The sequence below is a fragment of the Leishmania major genome, chromosome 34 (assembly GCF_000002725.2).
Source record: "Leishmania major strain Friedlin complete genome, chromosome 34".
In the NCBI taxonomy this organism is placed as follows: domain Eukaryota; phylum Euglenozoa; class Kinetoplastea; order Trypanosomatida; family Trypanosomatidae; genus Leishmania; species Leishmania major.
The window spans coordinates 868,660-883,411 of record NC_007286.2 but is presented as its reverse complement, the minus strand read 5'-3'; the positions used below and the strand labels follow the sequence as shown (position 1 = coordinate 883,411).

The window sequence follows — 14,752 nt, the reverse complement described above, 5'->3', positions numbered from 1 at the left end:
GTACATGTGTGCGCATTCATGTGTGGAAACGGATACATCACGGAGAGAATTGCTCCATCCAGACGTTGCTTTTGCGTGCACAGGCGAAAGAGTGCTGCTGCCTCCTCATTATCTGCCCTCCCTCTTTCTGTACCGCACCGCCCGCACGGCTCATCTCGTGCAGTTCGGCCCTCCTCTTGCTACCGCTGCGCTCAACGCAGTAACTTCTGCCTGCGTTTTTCGAGTGGGACGATCCGCACGGATCTCCCTCATCATTCTTCCGACATTCTCCCAGAGCGTGACCCCGCGCCTCTATGCGCCCTCAGCTGTGCAGCCCCCAGCAGCTTTCCCTACTAGTTGGCCGGTGCTCCACCAGTGTCTGTGGCGTCTTGAAAGAGATCAGACTAGGTTGCAACGGCGCATCGCAGTTGAAATGATCACGGATGCTGAGTTCTGGCAAGAGATTCGCCGCAGCATGAGCGGCGGCGAATGCATCTTCTCAAGCATGCTAGCTCTTATTCACGCACGACAGTCCGCCATTGACGCGCACGTGACGACGCCCGAGCGTGAGGTTCACAAACTGACCACGTGGGGCCAGAAGCGCCACGATGAGGTGACAGGTCGTGTCTTCACGAGTGAGCAGAAGCGCGAGATGGAGATGGAGGCGAGGGAGAAGGAAGCACGGTTGAAGGAGATCGACAAGCCGCTGGAGGCGAACAAAGCCTTTCGGGCAGGGAGAGTGCCGGAGGACACCCCGGTGTACGGCGTTTCGTCCAGCACCATGTGCGTGCTTCAGCAGGTGATGATGTTCGCCGTTCCCATTTACGTGCTGCGTTACAATGTGCCAGCTATGTCCATGAGCTGGAACACGAGCTGCTTCATTGACCGCCAGTCGAAGCAGCTTATTACGTTCGGCTCTGGACACGGTGTGAAGGTGCCGCAGCACCTGCGTGGTCGCGGCTGCGTCGCTGGCGACGGCTTCTTTGCCATCCTCACAAATCAAGACGAAGTCTGGTCATCCGGCGGACTGAAGGTGTCGAGCTCATCCATTGATGGACCGACGGCGCTCGGCCGCGAGGATGCAATGACGGGCATTGCCGGCAAGACCCTGATGCTGGTGGGACACGGGCAGCGGCTCGCCATTGTGACGCGCGCCTTCACCGTGCGCTCGCTATCCGCGTTGTCTAACCCGATCCGGTCAATTATGCCGCACCGGCACGTCCGCTTCTTGGACTTAGGCTACGGGGAGGATTACTACATGGTTGGCACCGACTCCATCGTTTACAAGACGACGGCGTCGAGGCGTGCCGTGAGCACGCCTCGACGGGTGATGACGCTGTGCCGCACGCCCGTCTCCCGCATCGCCAGCGGTATGGGATTTCTGCTCATCATTGACCAGAACGGTCATCTCCTATCCTTTGGCCGCAACAAGAAGGGGCAGCTCGGCAACGGCGAGGTGCAGGACGCCCGTCGCAAGCCGTACTTTCAGCAAAAGCTCACTCACCACTACTTTGTGCAGGTGTCCGCCGGTGACTGCCACTCCTTGGCGTTGACGAGCAACGGTATTGTGTACGGCGCGGGAAGCAACGAGAGCGGCCAGCTTGGCCTCGGGAGGAGTCTGAAGCAGGTGTGCAAGTTCACCCCCATCCCACTCGGCAACGATATGCGGTGCATCGGCATCGCGGCCGGGCCGGCGGGGAGCATGTTCTACTGCGATAATGGCCGCGTGCTCACCTGCGGCCTCAATGACAGCATGCAGCTCGGGCTGGAGACGTCGGAAAAGATCGTCTTCGAGCCGACACCGATCGCGGTGATCTTCAATGGCGTCGAGTCGTACACGCTGGACTTTGGAGGCTTTTGCCGACCGGAAGGAGAGAGCCGAGCTCCACCAGCGGACATGCCTGGCGCGGTTGGCGAGGAGGGCGGCATCTCCTCCAGCTCGCCTGCCATGGTCAGCGCCTTGTATCGGAATAAAGCCTCCTCAAACCGCGCCAGCCAAGAAACGACGGTCATCAATTTCTCCGAGACATCGGGTAACAACACGACGAACGCCAACAACACCAATGAGAAGAATGCCAATGCCACGCCAACCGAGACGGCGCGGCCTGGCGAGAACAGCGGTACACAAGAGGACCACCAGCCGGTGGAAAACAATATCTCCGCGAATGATTCCACGGTGGAGAGGCGGAACGAAAAAGGCAAGCCGAAGACGCGACACGACGAGAACGCCCACAATGGCGGACAAAATGACGCAGTCAAGGGGCGAGGAAAATTCAAGGCAAAAGAAACGAAGCCCAAGTGCGGCTGCTGCACTGTCGTGTAGCGGGTAGAGGGATGTCGGAGTAGGATGCTCCGCTCGTCGTCGTCTGTGCGGGTCTACCTTAGTTTGCAATCGTATGTCTAAAGGTGTGCGTGCCGCGATGCGAGAAGGTGGTTGGCAAAAAACAAACGAAAGCCGGAAAAAAAAAGAGAGAGCAACCCGGGCTGCTTTAGAGGAGGTTCGGTGCAAGCCTTACACGGTGCGAGAGAAACCGCCTCCCGAAGCAAAAGGCGTACCTCCTTTTTCGTATGTTTCGAAATTTCGTGATGTTTGATCATGATAGTGTGCGTGTGCCATCATTGTCAATGGCGTTTCTGGATTCAGTCGTCGGCGTTGGTGAGCCTAATTGAAGTTTTTGCTGTCGCCTCCGTTGTGTGTCCTGGTGCAGCGCGCACACACACTCACACACAAGATGGCAGTAAGAGGCGAAGAAGTGCACCTGTTCTATGCCTTGCCCTACCCTCCCCTGTGCCCCTCCAACGAGCTCGACCTTTTCTTTTTGTCGACCGACACGGTGTACCTCAGTGCTACGACATTTTCCTCCGTGGTGATGTCCTCAGAAAGCGCAAGCGCTAGTCCAATGGCATCTCGGTCGCCTATCGTGCGCACGCCTGCGTTCCCTTGTGTGCGGAGATGGTGGTCGCTACTCAGCGGTGTAGGATGCCTGTTTGGATGGGTGGTGGCGGGTGTCTCGGAGCCACAGCTTGCGTGCGTTCCGCTGGTCGTGTCTGGTGCGTGAGTCAGTGTGGCCTGTTCGGTAGATGGGTGCGCACCTCCCGTCTGTGAGTCGATATGTGCGGCTTTCGTTGCTCTCCTTTTTTGATGCTGAATTCCATTATTGGGTCCTTATGCTGTGCTAGGTGTTTGTTTGTTGGCCAACTACCCCTCTCATCTTTCAGACGTAAGATACGCGCTGTGTGTGTATCTCTCTCCCTCTCTCTCTCTCACCTCCCTCGGAGTGCGTGGACGCTCGTGCGCATGTGACTCCGTGACGTTTCTCTCTCTTTCCCTTCTCCGTTTTCGCATTGATGACTTGTGTCCCTGTTCTCGTTTTCTTTTTCCTTTCTTTTCTGTTCTTCTGCGACGCTCCAAGACGCAACTTCATGGCGAGCGACCAAAGCAGCGCAGACGAGGGCAGGGAACACGCTGTCGAGAGAATGCGGAATCGCACGTGTCTCGGGGTCCTTACACGTCCCGCTCTCCATCCCACCCCACCGGCATTCTCACCGCCCTCTCGGCGTATTCTGTGCTTTCGTTGGATACGTGCACGATGGGTGACGTAGTGTCTGCTTTCACCATGCAGGCGCTGTCTAGCGAGGCCCCTCAAAGCACGGAATAGATCTTTTTCTCAACCACATCTCGTAGCTCATCTCTCCATGATTCCCGCACTCTGGTCTCACTGTACACATACCGAAGGAGGAGAAAAAACGTGTGCATGCGTTCACGCACTCGCGTCTCGCGTTTTTCGTGTTTGCTGGTTTCGCGTACGTGTGGGGAGGCAGACGAAAACAGACGCGCATGTACGCTTCTCCAGTGTGTGCCGGCAGGCAAGCGCTCCGTCCGCTATCACGACGCCCCAATACGTCTCTCAGCTCTTTTTTTCCTCGTGTTCTCCCCCCTTCCTACTGCATCTCTTCCTGCAGTCCGTCGAGCTGCGTCCCCCATCAAAGCAAAGCAACCGGCCGGTCTTGCCAGTGGCACTCCACGTTCGCCCCCCTCCCCCCCCACCCCCTTCTCCGCCCTTAATTTCCTCACACCATTGACGGGAGTCCCTTGTTGCTTTTCTCTGCGTGCCTTGCATCACCATGCTGCGCTGCGCTGTCCTTGCTGCAACTACGGTACGCCGCTCGGGGGCGGCAGCAGCGCGGAATCCTCCGACGCGCGCGACAGCGCCTAAGGATCCCACCAGCGACGCAGAGGCGGGCTGCAGCGCTCCAAATACTCACGTTGATACATCTCTTCAGCACGCCAAAGAAGAAACCCACGCTTCTTTTGTGCGTGTGGAGAAGGCACCGGCGACACAGGACCAGCTGCAAAAGTTTCTGTTTCAGGGTCGCCGTGGTAGCAGCTCTTCTGAGTACTATGTGAGTCGTAGTATCCCAGGGCACCCGGACACGGTCGCCGAACTGCTCGGTGCCGGCCGCGCCGATCCGGAGTGGATGTGGCTGAAGCTGCTCTGCTTTCTGTGTGTCTCGTCCACGTTCGGGACAACCTTGTACGGCTACTGCTTTGGCGAACATATGAAGTACTTCAAGGATGAGCCGTGGTCGCCCTTTCGGCACTGATACGGTGTGTCTTCGAGCGTCAACGTGTGGGCGTGTTTCGTGTAGCGTGCATGTTGGATGGGGCATGTGTGCCAAACGTTCGCTCGACTACTTGCCGCTCTGTCTATTCCCTGGCATGGTGACCTTCTCACATCGCCACAAAAGCAGCAGCCATTTTCTCTTTCTTGCTGAAAGTTGTTCGTCGTGGAGTAGAAGCCAAAGTCCAGCACCGCTCTGCCCCCGCCCTGGCACAGGCCCCCATCGCGCGGCAGGAAGCAGGCCTAGACGCGCGCGTTGCAGCAATGCGCCGACGCGGTCATGTGAGAGCACGGCCCCCTGCCTCAACCTATACCCGCACCCACCCGCCGCGTCGCAGGTCGCCTCACAGCCGCTCCCTCATCACGCCGGTCGCCACCTCTGGGGCAGCCCAGTAGACGTGACACTCAGGCCCCTCCACCACACCACTCGGCAGTGTTGAGGGCCGGGGGCAGGATACATTCGAGTCAAGCGGACACTCTGCCCAATCATAGGGGTGGCACAAGCTGTGTGCACTGTCGCCGGTCGCTCCGACGCGGCGCCACCCAGGGCCTCCTCCCCGACATGGGTCGCGGTAAACATCGCTCTGACCTCTCCCTGCGTCAAGGATGCATGACTCTGTCGTCACGAGACGTGCTCCGGCATCTGGCAGGGATAGGGGGGAGCGGGGCGCACGGGACCCTGAGACACCGCGCACTGCGAGGTGTTGCCCTCCACCCCCTACTACCCGCGACGGTGGGACATCATGGAAAAAGTTAAAACTAAGCGCTGTAGAGTTCGCAAGATGTGCTTTGCAGTGATGGGTCGACGATCGCTGAAGCTTTGCGGCGCTTGTGGGAACGCCCCTGTTCACAGCTCACGGACGCAGGCGAGTAGAAGGCTTGAAGCCATTGTGACAAAGAGGCTCGTTTCTCCACAATGTCTGCTTCTGAAAACCTCACCCAATCCGTGTCCTCCATTTACGGGTACCCTCGAGTATACGTGGGAAGTGACAGGCAGGTGACTTCTGCCGGTGTGCCCTCCTCATTTCGCATGAATGTCTCTCTCTTCCCCGTCGGCTTGTGTCGCATTCTGATTTCTTCCCAGTCACTAAGGAGCATCTTCATGAAATCATCATCAACCGAACAACGCAACAAGGAAGGCGCCGCATGGAAATCGCGTAACGTGGTCAAGTGTGTGCGGCGGCGCCGGCGTCGACGGCGACGCAGTGCAGGAGACAGCTTGCCGTCGCAGGGGAGATCACCAAGGACGAGGGTGGGAAAGTAATAACAAAAGCAAAAACGGTTTGCTAATTTTCTGATGTTGGCGCACGTATGTTCTCGAATCGAGCGTGTGCAAGACTTCGTCGCAAGCGTCGTTACCTAGCTGAGGGTGCGGTTTCCGCTCTTTTCAGTGGAACTGCGGCAGCTTGTCCTGCTACTAGTGCTGCTACTCGCCTACTTGCCTCGATGAACTGTACGTTTGTGGTTTTATGCGCGTTCTCCGTAGCTGCGTAGAACTCGATCGTGTTGCTGCGAACGCGGACACGGAGGCGCAACCGTAAAACACCTCTATTGCAATGAAGATCATGTGAGTAGTGTGCGGATGGTCGTGGCAGCCTATACCCTTGCCATCGTGTGAACCGAACAGAGAAAACGGTGGTGCACTGTCTCTTACTATGCCGCCTCTGTCACTGCGACTGGCCCGCGCATTTCGCCTTTGCGCACCTCTCATAGTCCCTCTGGAAGAGCGCCTCTTCGTAGGCTTTTGCGCGCCCGAGCACTTTTCTGAAGAACTATGTCCTCAGCACTGAAAGGGAATCATCCTCCACCTTCCCTCCCCAACGACCACCGCACACGTGCACCGCACGATCAATGTCTCACTATTGCAAGCGGCCTTCTACGAGCACACAGGGCTCCTCGCAGTTCCGCACCGCTTAAAATGCTGCACTCCAAGGCGGGCATCGTCGTGTTCATCACGGGCTACGGGCCCTTCGCCACTGTGAAGGTGAACCCCAGCTCCGACATTGCCCTTCGTGTCGCGGAGGGCCTGAAGCGCCACCCCGACGTCGCGGAGGTGCGCTACACGGAGCTGGATGTCAGCGTGACCAGCGTCGCAGCGTACTTTGAGAAGGTGGAAAGGGACACTGCCGACATCATCGCCGAACACGGCGCCGGCCAGGTGAAGATCCTTCTCTGCCACCTAGGTGTTCACAATGACACAACGGGGCTCATCTGCGTTGAGGTGCAGGGCTGCAACGAGCTCTTTTCTAGCGTCCCTGACGTGGACGGTAAGGTGCTCAACCACGAGCCCATTGTACCGGAGGACGGCGCCATTGAAGTATTTCACGAGAGCTGGTTCGGCAAGGAGGGCTCGCCGCAGCTCGAGAAGCTGGAGCGCTTGATTCAACAGGTAAACGACACCGTTGCCGAGTCATGGCATCACTGGGTGACGGGTGCCGTGACCAACAATGAGGTGACATCGGCGGACACAGACAGAAAGGACATGGCGATGCCAACGTTTCAGGCGCCGAGCTCTGCAATTTCGCGCAACGCAGGGCGCTACCTGTGCAACTGCGCCCTCTACCACGCACTTCGACTTCAGGAAAAGAACCCGGGTGTCGTCTATGGCATCTTCGTTCACGTTGTCGATCCGATTCGCGGCAAGACGGAGATCGAGGGCGGTCCCATTGTGGCTTACAACCCACCGACGATCGTACAGTCGGTGCAAGTGCAGTGTCTCATGCACGGCCTGCTGTCTTTGATGACCATGTGACGAAGACATCGTTCGCAGCGAAGGAGCGGTGCGTTTGTTCACGTTCTTTCGCCCCATCATCGCCCTCATGCTCGGGCCAAGTGGATGGCAACACGTTACAGGGAAGCCACCTCACCTTTGTGTTCTGCGCGGAGTCGTCCTCCTTGCTTGTTCGCGTCGGCTGAAGGCCGTTCCGCTCACCGTTAGCGATTTCTCCTATGAGTCTCCTAAGCGGAATATCACGAAGGGGCGTTGTTTCAGTTTTTCCTACGCCCGAAAGAGAAACAAAATAACCAAGGCGGCATATCGTCTCTGTTCACGCGCCCTTTTCATCCATCAGGTGCGCACCGACGCACAGTTGCACACATGAGCAGCCAACAAGCGTCTACAAAGGCGCTCCACGTCTTCACAGCCCTCAGAAGGCGAACGGATGAGCCGCTTTCCGATGATGTTGCGGGCTCACGTTTTGGCGTGAAGCGCCTTTGCACACCCTCTCCTTTTTGAATTGACGTCATCTGCCTACTGCGCCTGGAACGGCACTTTGTGCAACGTCTTTCTCTTTTTCTCCCTGCCCTTTCTTCTTTTGCCCTAAATCGCCTCTGTTTGTAGTGTGTGTGTGCCCGAACCAGAACTTATTCGTCTTTCACGCACGCCAAGGGCTGCCGCTTAGCAGGTAGCTTGTGGGTCGTTGTTATTTTTAGGTGTTTTTGTTGAGCCCCTCCTCCCTCCCCCTTTCATTCCTAGCATCCTGAAATCGTAGTGGTGCTGGTGACCTTGCATGTATGCCTTCTGTCTTGTTTTGGGTGCGTACGTACGCGGTGTATCTATTTTCTCTCTACCTCGCCTTGCTCGTCCCCGCACCCCTCCCCCTTTCTTCGTTTTTTTTCCTGCGTTGTTGGAGAGCATCATCCTACACAGCGAAACCAAAACACAGAAGGAGGCCAGCTCTTCGAAGAGACCGAAGAGCCACTGCTGTCGCTACTGCCAAGGAACACTTGAAAGGAGCAGCCGTGTAACGTGAAACGGGTACGACACGGAGTCGAAAAGGAAGACGAATGCCCTCCCCCGCTCCCCCAAACGACAAAGAGGTTTCAGGCATTTTGTACCCCTCTGCCTGCGCCCCGTTCCGCCTGCCGTTGTTTCCCAGTTCCAATACCCCCCCCCCTCCCCCCCACCAGCACCGTTGCTGCGTCGTCTATACGGAACGGCAAGACCTTCCCCACTTCCCGACACACACACACACACACACAAACGCGCAGGCCTCACCGGGGATAGAGAAACGGCAGCGAGGGGAGGCCGCAAATCTACCCTTTTGCGTTTATACACGAGGAAGGCTTAGAAAAGTATTCTCGTGCCGCAGTGAAGGCAGCAATTCTTTTGCAGAAAGAAAAAGGGGGCACACGTCCGCGCAAACTCAGCTGCCCATCAAGCAACACGAAAAAGAACAGCGAGGTTTGGTCGGCGTTAGTCGTTGCGGCTCCCCGCCGTTTCCCCAGCCCACATCGCCGCTCACGCACAAGAGAAAAAATCAACGGGAGAGGTGGCGCAGTGAGGAAAAACAATCCAAAGCGCACACCCAAGCGCGAAGGCGAGGGTTACCAGGCCACCGAGTTGGCGTGTGCGAGTGTGTATTAGCGGTCGCGGAACGACAAGAAAAGTGAGAAAAAGAAGAGGTTGATTCGGAGTCCTGATAAACGTAGGGGTCCGACTAGCGTGCTACACGGCGTGTGCGACACGGCAGTAGCGAAAGGAGGAATCTCGTATACATATATATATATATATATATATGCACCAAAAACTAGAAAGAAGAGGATTAGCAAAGGTGTCCTGAACAGCGAAAGGTCGAAGAGGCCTGCCTCCTTTTTATGCCCGTGCCTCTCTCTCTCTCTCTCTGTGTATGTGTCTGTGTGTTTCTAGGTTTTCACCTGTCGCTTGCCGCTTGCTCGTGCTGTTTTTCTCTCACTTTCCCTCTATTTCCGCCGTTCTCTCGTTGTGTGTGTTTTCTTTCCGCTCGTTTGTCCTTTGAACAGCACCTCTCACTTCACGTCTGTTTGCCTTTTTTTCCTTTTTGCCTTTTCTCTCGTCACCGCGTCTCTCTTCCTATTATTAGGAGTCGTTTAAATGGACTAGTGCCTGCCACACTGATTCTCTTCTTCCCTCTTTGATACCAACATCTCCTCTTTCTCCCCCTCCCCCTCTGTCTTGTACGGCTACCTCACTCCCTATTTTTTTTTTTGGTTTGTGCGTTCAGTACTGCGAATTGAATCCTCCTGCTGCTCAACGGACTTTATATGGCCGCTGTGGACTCTTCGTTGTATGTGCTTGCTGTTGTTGCTTCCCTTTTTGTACTTTTAATTTGTTTGTATATCACAGCGCAGTCGTTTGCTAAAGAGCCGGGGGAGACTTTGCTGCGCTTGCGAGACGCGCGCCGCTTTCTAATTGCACCCTTTCTCTCTACTCAGGTCTTAGTGAGCGATTGAACTCTCTTGCTGTTGTATTGGTGTGGGCTCTTGTGCGTCGGCCTCTTATCAGCTTTGTTGATTAGTTCTGACCTGTGAAACCAAAGTGTGTGCAACCGGCCATTTCGTCACAAGGAGTTGCGTCTTCCTCAATCGCCGATCTTGCGATCTTCTTGAGTTTTCGCTGGTTGTTTAATTTTTTTTTTCCACTGTGCGTTCTTCGCGGGTCATCACCTCTGAACTTTATTTTCTCTGGCACCCCTAGCCTCCACAAGCGATTCGGTTTCTTGCGAGCTCTCTCTACCTTACGATTTCTCTTTGTGTGTGTGTGTGTGTGTGTGCCTCTGTGATTTCTTTTCTGGTGAGCTCCTCACTCGTGAATCCGCACTTGCTTTCTGTTGTCGCAGCGCTCTTTGCCTCTTACGAGTCTCGGCGTAGCGAGAGCGGTGGTCCATTCATCTCATTCTTTCCTGTGGAGAGGAGGGGGTGGTTACCGCACTAGAAGACAACGAACAAAGACGTGGGAACAGCCAAGCAAGACCGACGCGTATTCCGGCGTGTGTCGAGGTTTTGTTTGCTTGTTTGTTTTTGCTTTCTTGTTGTTGTGCGCGCGCTTTCAGCTTGGTATTGTTGCTCAAAATATCACTCCCCCTTTTTTTGTTTTCTTCTTTGCCAGTTGTGTATGTGTGCTCTCTCTTTAAGGCTCACTTCCCCGCTGCTTGGTCTCCTCCACGCAGCATCATGATGCAATCGCCACCTCCTTACGTACCTTTTGTCGAGTACGTCCTCAAGGCAATCGAGCATCCGCCGTACATGTACGTGGCGAAGCTTGCTGCGTGCTGTACGATGCTCTTCCTTACACGTGAAAACCCCGAACTGCTGCAGGAGCTGTGCCACAAGTGGGCGGCTCGCTTTGCGCAAGACCGGCTCCGTCTCATCCGGCATATTCGCAAGCGTGCTTCCTACTGCATCGACTCCCCTGATCCCACCTCATACGTCGGTCGCGATGAGAAAGACTCTAGCGAGGACACTTCTGACGACGGATGTGCGGCGCACTCATCTGAGGATCACACTGACAAGCGTAATGTGGCGGCCGGAATGTCCTGCTGCGACCCGGACAAGTCGGTGGAGCACCTGCTGTCCATTCTCAACACACTCGTACCCATGTACTTCTCGTGGAACTGGCACCGAGCCGACTACGTGATTCAGATCAACAAGGAGTACGAGGTGTATGTGCGGGAGTACGTACTGCCTATGTGCGCCGATCTTGCCCCCAATGAGGGTGCCGATGACGTGGTGCACACGCCTTGGCTGCTCCCTCCGCACACCTACCTCGAGCCAACCGAGAGTCTGTTGTCCTTGGACACATTTGCGTCAACGGTGGCGCCGCGCCCTTGCGTAGGCTCGCCGCATCGTCCGAGCTGCGTTGCTAGCACCTCCGTGAGTGGGGCAGCGCCCAACAGGCAGGACATTGTCTCCGCTAGTGGCCCGCCAATAGCTGGCAATGCGAAGATGGACGGGCTCGATTTTCCCAGTCGGCAGCAGCAGTTCACTTTCAGATCGGTTAGCAAGAGGAAGCCACTCGACGCCATTGCGACCGCTCCCCTCCCAAAGCTCTCGCCGACGTTTGGCAACACGTTGACCGGCGACGCAGCGTCCACCTCGTCCCCAAGCATGGGGCCGGTCAGTGCACATGCCTGCAACACCGCCACAAGCAATGGCTTTACCCATACTATGTCACCAAACGTCATGTCTGCCCGTGCCTTCAACGCCGCGGCCGTGTCCGGGCTGCACTTTTTGACGCTCAGCAACTACTGCGAAGCACTGCAGCGCAACACAACGGGTCTTGTGATCGTCTTTCACGCCAAGTACTCGGCCAAGAGCAACGAAGTGATTGACATGTTCCAGAAGATCACAGCGAAGCGGGTGCTTGATCCGATGCCGACCATAGCCGTCGTCTATGCCGTAGCAGAGCCAGAGCTGTCAAGCCTGTACAAGGTCAGCTGGTTCCCAACCATTGTGTACATTCCTCCCATTCTGCACCAAAAGCACCGCCACCATTATCCAAACGCCGGTGCGCACACTCGCACTGACCACGCCGAGGACGAAAACAAGTACAACGCCGATACCGACCGGAAACAAGACGCCGATGCGGGCACCTCCACAGCCGACTCAACATCCTTGTCGACTTCATGGGTACCAAAGGCCCTGGCGAAGGCCTCAGCGCGTTCCACACAGGCGCGATCGGCGCCGTTTCGCTGCGGCCCTTCTCCCGTTGTTGATGCAGAGCCCCCGGCCCTGCCTCACAACGAAGAAGAGCCTTCGCATCGCACAACCGGTGGCAGCGGCAATGCATCACAAGGGACGTCTGCCACGCCGGGCACTAACCAAGTTGCTAGAGCGCCGCAAAACACTAGTATGAGCCCGCGCCCCAGCACACCGACACGGGGCCGAGGTAAAGCGTACAAGATCGTCGGCGACCTGCACGCCGCGTCAGGGAGACATACGAGCGCGTTGCCCAGCAGTCAGCCAGATGCACCTTCACTGCTGGCGCAATGGCCTGACAAATGGACCGCAGCTTCACCGCGGACGCCGACGGAGATCCTCTTCAGTACCTCCGTGGGGGAAAGCGCTCGAAACGAGTTCGTGACCACGCCGCCGCAGTTTAGCAGCAGCAGCACCACCACCAGAGCGAACTCCAGCGCCCAAGGCGGCAGCGTGGAGGATAGGGTGCAGCCGCTGGCCGAGGACAGCGGAGGGGCGGCGGGTGACTTTCTCGAGGACATCGTGAGCGGCGGGGACTATGTTATCTACCCCTTAGATGGCGTGCAGACCGTTCCTGCGCTTGTAGAATGGATTAGCTCTCGCGGGGCAAGTGTCCCACGTCTGCGGAAGATGAAGGAATTCTTTACTTGCATCAAAACCATTCGTCAAGAGGAGAAGTTCAAGCGTTACAGAGAGCTCTACTCGGCAGTGGTGACGCTTCGTCGCTTGCAAGGCATCAAGGAGGACCTGAGTGTTACCGGGAGCGGCGGAACTGGTGGCACACCAACACCTCTCCCGTCGACACCATCTCATCAGCAGCCGCCGGATCAGCCTCTCTTCATTTTTCTGGGCGGCGGTATGGCCGCAGGCAAGACGACAGCGGTGGCGGCTCTCGCCAAAAGCAGCTGGTGGGAAAGTCACAAAGAGCAGAGCGTTGTCGTGAATGCCGATGAGTTCAAGCTGCCACTAGAGTGCGAGATGTCGTCGTCGGAGGCGCACACGCACAGCACTCGTGCTGCCGAGAACCTCCTTGTGAAGGCGATCAACCAAGGCCGCAGCATCGTCCTGGACGGCACTATGATGTGGAAGCCATTTGTGCAGCAGGTGGTCGCCATGGTGCGCGATGCCCACCTCACACTCTTTAAACAAGGTCCAGGCTACATCGACAAGACGCAGATGGAAAAGTACTTCGTCGCCGAAAAAGCTCGCCAACCCGCCCTGCCGATGCCGTACAAAATTCTTTTCCTCGGTATCACCGTAGAGGTAGAGACAGCCGTTCCGCGCGGATTTCTGCGCAAGTTTCAAACCAATCGCGGTGTCCCCATCTCGGTTCAGCTGCGCTCCTTTAAGCTCTTTGCGGAGAACTTTACGGATTACGTTAGTTTGGTAGACGAGACAACCCTCTTCAACAACAATGTCTTTGTGAAGCTGGAAAAGGGTGAGTTGCCTCCGGTGCTTGCCGAGTGTAGCAGCAAAACAAACGGCAAGCTCGTCGTACACGACGACGCAGCATTTCAGCAGTTTTTGCGGCAGCAGCAGATCAACGACGACGCCGATAACGTGCTCGAATTGTACCCCACGACTCCCGGAGAGTAGTACAAAAAGCGCGCTCGATTGGGGACACGACAGCAGGAGAGCCGGACGCTTTTTCTTTCCGTTTCACCAAGCTGTTCGCCTGTTCAGCGAAACGTTTTCCGAAGTTTTCGGATGCTGATCAAGGTGCTGCATGGAACCACACCGCCCGAACAGCTCCCTTCTTTGCTCTCTTGGCCAACAGTAAGTCGACCTCCTGAACGCGTTCGCACAACCCTGACTCGGAAGGCTCATTCGCCGCAATGAAAAAACACCCGTGGTAGCCCTGCTCCTCATTACCACTCGACGAGACAACCGCCTATGTCTAGTCTCATCGCGTGGGTGCAACTTGGGCAGGGGATGCTGCCGGCCAGCTCTCGGGCACTCCTTCGCCTGGTTGCCCCGGCCTCTCCGTCCCAGGCCAGCAGGTGCGTGCGCCAGTGCCCGCGCACGAATGTGGGTACACCCGAGTCCATCATGCCGTGTACCACTGACCCCACTCCATTCGATCCCTCTCTCACGCTGTAGGAAGCGTGCCGTACAGGTGTGGTCTGTCTGCGGCTGTTGTCTCGATGGCGGAGAGGGCGGCGCGCTGGGCAGCGTCTGCAGAGCTGCTTCCAAGCGCGGCAGCTCTCTGCGTGCGGAGCGCTGCGCAGGCGGCGTCGCCAGGAGGGCCCGTCTTTGTGTGGGTGCCGTTGGCCGCAGTCGCGCATTCTGCTGTGGGCTTGCGGGACACCTGGCAGGTGTGCGTCTGCGTGGCGGCGTCGGCGGTGTGCCGTGCGGTGGTGTTGCTCTCAGGTGTGCAGCCCGAGGTGGTGTGTATGCGTCCCAGCAGGGACGCGGCAGCGCAGCCGCCACGCCGCTGCTTCGCCGTTGTCGTTGGGAGGAGGGGGAGGGCGTGCAGGTGTGTGCCCGTGCCGTGCTGTGTGAGCACGCAGTCGCCAGCGCCGTGCCTCCTCTCTCTTGCTGCACCGGGATGCTGAGAGGCTGGTGCGCCTGGTGCCCTGTGGGCCCCGTGGGGGTGAACTGCGCGTCTTGCAGAATGCAGGCCCGTGTACCGACGCTTCGTGACGGGCGCCGGCCAGCCAACAGCGCTGTGCGTCGCTGCGCCCACTGCAGCTGCA

At 57.1% G+C, this 14,752-nt stretch overlaps 4 protein-coding genes across 4 annotated transcripts; all 4 read left to right on the top strand.

Moving 5' to 3' along the window:
• Nucleotides 1–412: 412 nt before the first annotated feature.
• Nucleotides 413–2,302, top strand: LMJF_34_2020 (conserved hypothetical protein; the record flags this gene model as incomplete). Its single annotated transcript, XM_001686247.1, has 1 exon — nucleotides 413–2,302. The coding sequence occupies one exon, from the start codon at nucleotides 413–415 to the stop codon at nucleotides 2,300–2,302; it is 1,890 nt and encodes a 629-aa protein (XP_001686299.1).
• Nucleotides 2,303–4,104: 1,802 nt separating this feature from the next.
• On the top strand, nucleotides 4,105–4,584 carry LMJF_34_2010 (conserved hypothetical protein; the record flags this gene model as incomplete). Its single annotated transcript, XM_001686246.1, has 1 exon — nucleotides 4,105–4,584. One exon carries the CDS (start codon nucleotides 4,105–4,107, stop codon nucleotides 4,582–4,584), a length of 480 nt encoding a protein of 159 aa, XP_001686298.1.
• A 1,935-nt stretch (nucleotides 4,585–6,519) lies between these two features.
• Nucleotides 6,520–7,353, top strand: PPI (pyroglutamyl-peptidase I (C15 family); the record flags this gene model as incomplete). Its single annotated transcript, XM_001686245.1, has 1 exon — nucleotides 6,520–7,353. The coding sequence occupies one exon, from the start codon at nucleotides 6,520–6,522 to the stop codon at nucleotides 7,351–7,353; it is 834 nt and encodes a 277-aa protein (XP_001686297.1).
• Nucleotides 7,354–10,532: 3,179 nt separating this feature from the next.
• LMJF_34_1990 (conserved hypothetical protein) lies at nucleotides 10,533–13,652 on the top strand (the record flags this gene model as incomplete). The annotated part of the gene is made up of 1 exon (XM_001686244.1): nucleotides 10,533–13,652. One exon carries the CDS (start codon nucleotides 10,533–10,535, stop codon nucleotides 13,650–13,652), a length of 3,120 nt encoding a protein of 1,039 aa, XP_001686296.1.
• Nucleotides 13,653–14,752: the final 1,100 nt, after the last annotated feature.